A 7,584-nucleotide genomic window follows, 5' to 3' on the forward strand; every position below is an offset into this window, starting at 1 on the left:
GATAACAGTCGGCCAAATTCCCAAAGAGTCATCAGTCACAACAAACCGAGGATGATTTAAAGATCTGTTACCAATTCAACCAACAGTTGCCTTAAGCAATACAAAGAAATAGGTTTAATTAGTGCCATTATACTTCCAGCGTAGTTATCCAAAATGCAAATTATCATACACGGTGCTATACACCCTCTATTTAAATATACCCCGTCTATTATACACTCTCTATTATACCCCGTGTGTCATACATCCTTTATTATACCCCATCTATTACACTCTATATTATACCCCGTCTGTCATACATCCTTTATTATACCCCGTTTATTACACTCTCTAGTATACCCCGTCTATTATACACCCTCTATTATACCCCGCCTATTATACTCTCTTTACTATACCCTGTTCATTATACATCCTTTGTTATACCCCGTCTAATATACACCCTCTATTATACCCCGTCTATTACACTCTCTGTTATACCCCGTCTATCATACCCTGTCTATTATACTCCGTCTATCATACACTCCTTATTATACCCCTTCTGTCATACATCCTTTATTATACCCCGTCTATCATACACTCTCTGTTATACCCGTATATTATACACCCTCTATGGCATCCTTTCTATTATACATCCTGTATTATACCCCGTCTATTATACACCCTCTATTATAGCCCGTCTATTATAGCTCGTCTATTATACACTCTCTGTTATACCCCATCCATTATACACCCTGTATTATACCCCGTCTATTACACTCTCTATTATACATCGTCTATTACACACCCTCTATTATACCCCATCTATTATACACTCTCTACTATACCCCGTCTATTACACACCCTCTATTATAACCCGTCTATTATACACCCCCTATTATACCCCCATCTATTACATGTATACACCCTCTATTATGCCCCGTCTATTATACACCCTGTATTATACCCCGTCTATTATACACCCTCTATTATAATCCGTCAATTACATATCCTCTATTATACCCCGTCTATTACATGTATACACCCTCTATTATACCCCGTCTATTACACACCCTGTATTATGCCCATCTATTATACACTTTTTACTATACCCCGCCTATTACACACCCCCTGTTATACCTATTACACCCCCCCCCCCCCCAATTATACCCTGTCTATTACATGTATACACCATCTATTATGGCCCGTCTATTATACACCCTCTGCTATAACCCTGTATTATACCCCCTTTATTATATACCCTGTATTATACCCCGTCTATTATACACCCTCTATTATAATCTATCAATTACACACCCTCTATTATACCCTCCATTTTACCCCGTCTATTACACCCCGTCTATTACATGTATACACTCTCTATCATACCCCGTCTGTTGTACACCTTCTATTATACCCCGTCTATTATAACCCTGTATTATATCCCGTCTATCATACCTTGTCTATTATACTCCGTCTATTACACACTCCCTATTATACCCTATATTATTCCCTATATGTCTGTCATACATCCTTTGTTATACCGCGTCCATTATACACCCTTTATTATACCCCGTCTATTATAAGCCCTCTTTGACACCCCTTCTATTTTACCCCTCCTAATTGTCCCGTCTGTTATACCCGTTGTATTATACCCCGTCAATTATACATCCTTTATAATACCCCATTATACATCCTCTATTATATCCCATCTATTATACACCCTCTGTTATACCCCGTCTGTTATATACCATCCATTATACCCCGTCTAATATAACCCTCTATTATAACCCTCTATTATACCTTGTCTATTATAACCCTGTATTATACCCCTTCTGTTATACATCCTCTATTATACCTCGTCTATTATACATCCTGTAATATACCCCCTCTATTATACACCCTGTATTATACCCCGTCTATTATACACCCTCTATTATACCCTGTCTGATATAACCCCTCTGTTATACCCCGTCGATTATACATCCTCTATTATACCCCGTCTATTATATAACATCTATTATACCCCGTCTAGTATAACTCTCTATTACACCTCATCTATTATAACCCTCTACTATACCCCGTTATAATAGACGGGGTATAATAGATTGTATCATCTATTATACCCCGTCTATTATACCCTGTCTATTATAACCCTCTATTACACCTCATCTGTTATAACCCTCTATTATACTCCTTCTATTATACATCCTCTATTATACCCCGTCTATTATATCCCGTCTATTATAACCCTCTATACACCTTCTATTGTACACCCTATATGATACCCCGCCTATTACACTTTCTATTATACCCCGTCTATTATACACCCTCTATTATACCCCGTCTATTATACACTCTCTACTATACCCTGTGTATTATGCATCCTTTGTTATACCCCGACTCTTATACATCTTCTGTTATGCCCCGTCTATTATACTCTATTATACCCCGTCTGTTTTTCTCACGTCGATTATACTCCATGATACACTCTTTATTATACCCCGTCTATTATACACCCTCTATGACACCCTGTCTATTATACACCCTCTATTATACCCTATCTTTTATACCCCGTCTATTATACTCCGTGTATTATACTCGGTTTATTATACACCTTGTATTATACCCCGTCCATTATACACCCTCTATTATACCTTGCCTATTATAAATCCTCTATTATACCCCGTCTATTACACGCCCTCTATTTTACCCCGTCTATTATATACCTGTATTATACAATCTGTATTATACCCTGCCCATTATACACCTCAATTATACACTCTCTATTATACCGTCCATTATACACCCTTTGTTATAACCCATCTATTATACACCCTCTGTTATACCCGTATATTATAAACCTTTTATTATACAACCTCTATTATAACCTAGTCTATTATATACCTCTATTATACCCCATCTATTATGCACCCTCTGCTATACCCGTCTATTATACCCCGCCTATTACACTCTCTGTTATACCTCGTCTGCTATTCCCCCTCTATTATACACTCTATTATACCGTGTCTATTATACACCCTCGGTTATACCCGTCTGTTATAAACCTTTTATTATACACTCTCTATTATACCCCGTCTATTATACACTCTCTGTTTATTTTCTTGATTGTGTCTATATATACTCACTGCAGAAATCTGAAACTGAAATCACTGACAACCTTATCTACGTCTACAGATACCCATCGAGCGTATGCTCATTTTGAAGAAATGGAAAATAGCCCACTTGGCTACTGTTACCACCCTCAGCCGGAAATCATGCCCGTCCGCGGGGAAGGAGACTCCAAACATAAGTTATATATCCCAGAATGCACCGTGTTACATCGATGTCGTAACGTCAGTGGTTGTTGTCCTAACTCTTCAACGACATGCGGGCCGAAAACCATCGAAGTCATCACCAAGTCATTTTTCGTAGGTATTTCCTGTGCACTTTGGTCTTTGCCTGTCGGGAGCAATTGTATGGTAATACATGTATAATGACATGAAACTGGCACATGTGTTATTTGGAAGAAGTTTTGGTCACAAAACAATATATTTAAGTCTAAACTTAACAGGGAATTGGACTATCGTGAGGCAATTTACGCAGTTAAAGGTGTGCTGCCGAGCACTTGTCATTCACCAATATGACGTGCATACTTGTATACCACGCGTGGGAAAGTTCGTCAGCATCTTCGCAAAAGTTGGTGGTTACTACGCAGGGGCTGTCGATAGTATTTTTTAGGTAAAAAAACCAAAAACAAAACAGTATGGCGTTAAACAACAATCAATGTGTTTTTAGAGGAATCCTACCGGATAATATGTATTTTGTGCCCATATTTTATAAACTGCTTATCACGCTGACCTTCACCTATGTAAGAATACATTTCGCTCAAATTTTACTGGTGTGGTTGGTTCGTCGTTCAATTCGCCGATGCAATACGGTATATATGTTGTAAATGAAACGCTAATCTATTTATGCCCTTGTAGGTTGTGGAACTGACGGATCCTGACCAAGTCCAACCCAGTAACATACAGATGGTGGAGAACCTGGACTTCATTAATCATACCGAGTGCGAATGTAAAGAAATCAAAGGTTTACCTGGGTAGGTTTGTGTGGGAAGCGATAAGCTAGCCCCTGCCTTGTGCTCAGGAGCTACACGATATGCTGTTATCCGATTCGTCCTATGTTTTCTTTTACTGCATTATACAAAGCAAGGCGAAGGTAAAATTGTTCATTTCACCCATATTTATAGACAGTCCACCAGTGTGGATTGAGTGTTCGAATCTCCATCAGACCAGTTCGTCATGTAGATAAATTTGTCAAAATACAGCAGTTCGCCGCTGCTTCCACTTGCTTATTGTCTGTAATAAACCTAAAACAAATGCTGGATACATTTAACCTATCGACAACCAGATTTAATAATGTTTGCATAAGATATAACAACAATGTTTTTTTCTCTGACTCTGACAGCTGTGACCAGGAATGCCCAACTCACTTCACACGGATGAGATCTAACATGAAGTGTTTATGCGACTGCCTTGACGATAATGAGATCTGTCTGGAGATCAAACGTGGACACAAGAGTCTCGACGAGAAAACTTTAATGTAACTTACATTCCCCCTGTCCCATTCTTATTCTCACAAGATTTGTTTTCATGTTATTTTGCTTACTCATCACTTGTTAGGCCTAACAAATTCCTCATTTATTTATTATTTTCCAACTTAATTGTTTAAGCCTGAGGCCTAATTTACAACCTATATTCACAATAGTAAAGATCTTCCAATTTGGTACTTAACTTAAAATGCAAAACAATACACTTGATCGGCCCTTTTTGCGTAAGGTCCTCGACTTGATTTCGATAAAGTAACTAACGATATCAAAATTATGTTTCAGTATTCAGTTGTATTTAATGTGTTTTTCCTTCCGCCTATAGCCTACTGGTAAATTTACATGCTATCACAACGCCTAAATCTTGATTATCTGTGATGAGTTGTCAGGACTGCCTATCATGCTTATTTATTTATTTATTTGATTGGTGTTTTACGTCGTTCTCAAGATTATTTCCCTAATAGGCCTTCGATGGCGGCCAGCATTATGGTGGAAGCAAACAGTGCAGAGCCCCGGGAAACCCACGACCGTCCATATGTAGACCTACTTGTTTGTTTAACATGAAATAGACCTAAAAGGCTTAGCTTCCGCGTATTTGCAGATTTAAAAGAAATATTTTTTCGAGGTTGGGACCGAAATCCCAAACGGAAACGGACCAGATTTCTCTATCTGTGACTTCTGTGTATATTTTTAAGCATTCTAAATACTTAATTTTACGTTTTCATTTCCCCTCAACAGGCGTATCAAGGACAAAACTTACATGGCGCCAGTGTGTGAGGAGGAAGTGTTTGACATAAAGACAGGCTATTGTCCCAGAGTACACATTCGACATGAGGAGCATCACTACGGCCATCGGACAAAACACAGGGACCGTAACCATAGAAACCAACATGAACGCAATCACAGAAGAAAAAACCACAAGGAAAGACGGGGGAAGAATAGCTGATTAAGTGTTAATAATGAGGAATGTTTGGACAATATGTTTGACAATGACTACATGTAGGTAGGTAGGGTACAGGGTGAACCCACCGTCTGTAACACTGCCAGAGGACATAAACTCCGCTTTGTGGTGTAGGAAACCTTGCAATGAGGGTGAAGTCTTGCGCCGTTGCGGATCACTACACACTCGTATCTTGAATCTGACTGGTACATTGGTCAGAGAAAATACTACATGGCTTCATCACCTTTGTGATGAACGTTACCGATGACTTCACACTCGTATCTTGAATCCGACTGGTACATTGGCCAGAGAAAATACTACATGGCTTCATTACCTTTGTGATGAACGTTACCGATGACTTGGGTTTTCCTTGTTATGAATAACATATGGATTTTTCGTGGTGTATTTACCTTTGATCAGGTATAAATATCCCTAATCAACTCCCTGATGTTCTCACAATGACTTTGATAACACTGTGATGAAGTTATGCAAATGAATGTGTGTCCGTGGGTTTAGACTATAAGAGACTTTTCGTCGACCGTCATAATCTTGGTAACACGCTCAACGATAAAGTGTTGCCAAAGTGGGTGTTTCCATCATGTAGGCGGTTGGTGCTGGGAGAGTGGAACAGAATAATCAACCACTGTTTCACTCAGAGACGGACATAATCTGCTCTATACCTGGCAATCAGAAACTCGTTTTAGCTTTTGTACAGCAAGCGGAGATGGTGGTCATGACTATTTGTGTTCATTGTGCCAGTACCTGTCGGCTTGTGTACTGTCGGGTGTATTTTGTGTTCTCCTCATGTTTACTTTATATACATGTTTATACATTTTATTTTACTGTTACTGTCCATCCGATAGTACGCAAGAAACAGTTTACCTCGCAGTTCAGCTCAATGCAAACAGTGTGATTGTTAAGAAATGATTAACGGCTGTACATGATATTTATTTGCATCAATTTGTAAATGTAACCCTCGTGCTAGTAAATAATCACGCGCATGCGCATCTTCTCTTTTTGTCACCAGCAATTTCTAGCGATTTCAGATTATCTGACGATGAAACATGCCGCAAAACGTGTGAAATTGTCTGTTAGTTTACACACGTGTACATATAGACCCACATAAACCTAATCACTTGAATACTAACCGAATCCGGCACAGGTCGTGATGTATCCACATGCTGTAACCACAGCTACATGAGATATGCTTAAAATTTGGAATGGTTTTTGTTATCTTTGAGATGAACGATTACGATGCGGTCACTGCTTTCTTGGCTGAGAATTGAAACATCACCGGGTTTTCCTCGTCTGTCATTTTCATCTCCCTGAAAGGTATAGCGAAGGCATGTGTCAGTCTTATTGGTTACATGTATGGCGACATGGACTTAGCTCTATAGCGTAGAGACAGTTCGTCGGTAATTTACCAAAGGCCACTGGTTTTCCACGGGTTTTCTTTCACTTATAACCTTTACCACATCGTATAGATCATGAAACATTTTTCACTATAAGCCGTTAAACTGCAATCAAATAAATAGGAAATCTATAGCGTATACATTATATTAGATTCGACGTTAAAGAGTCGACCGGTTTTTTTTTTTTTCCTTCAGACTACAAGGATGTGCGTGTTCTTTTACCGCGAACAGCATTACGCATGCGCTCTGTGTCAAGATGTTGTACATGTACTTACTGGACTTCAGGCCTTAACCTGGAACTCACATATAAATACGTTTTATTTGTTATAGAACAGATCATAAAAATACACAATAAATGAAGTTTCATTCGTCAAAATTCCTTCGTGTTTTTAAAATTGGGCATATTGGGGTTCACATGAAAACTGTTTCAATTCCTGTTATCATGTAGCCTGTATACTGTACATTGTATATAATCATAATTAGCCGAAATCAACATTATGCAAACCTGTGGATGAAATTAATCGTCAGATACATATATTTGATAATATAATGTTCAATATAGACTTCGCTGCACCGGTTCTCGCAAACCTGTAACTTTGTATTCTGTATGCGTGATTCCCATTTTACATATATGAACCAGCCTCTTTCAA

At 38.6% G+C, this 7,584-nt stretch overlaps 1 protein-coding gene across 2 annotated transcripts in view; it reads left to right on the forward strand.

Moving 5' to 3' along the window:
* The window catches only part of LOC135472647 (uncharacterized), a 57,870-nt gene extending 50,585 nt beyond the window's left edge, over positions 1-7,285 (forward strand). For both annotated transcript variants that reach the window (XM_064752252.1, XM_064752253.1), the window contains exons 4-7: positions 3,172-3,404; positions 3,960-4,075; positions 4,444-4,578; positions 5,321-7,285. In XM_064752252.1, coding sequence (XP_064608322.1) covers positions 3,172-3,404; positions 3,960-4,075; positions 4,444-4,578; positions 5,321-5,528 — 692 coding nt within the window. In that variant the 3' untranslated portion in view covers positions 5,529-7,285. The remainder of the gene's footprint in view (positions 1-3,171; positions 3,405-3,959; positions 4,076-4,443; positions 4,579-5,320) is intronic.
* The last annotated feature ends 299 nt before the right edge of the window (positions 7,286-7,584 follow it).

Source organism: Liolophura sinensis, chromosome 8 (genome assembly GCF_032854445.1).
Source record: "Liolophura sinensis isolate JHLJ2023 chromosome 8, CUHK_Ljap_v2, whole genome shotgun sequence".
Lineage (NCBI taxonomy): Eukaryota > Metazoa > Mollusca > Polyplacophora > Chitonida > Chitonidae > Liolophura > Liolophura sinensis.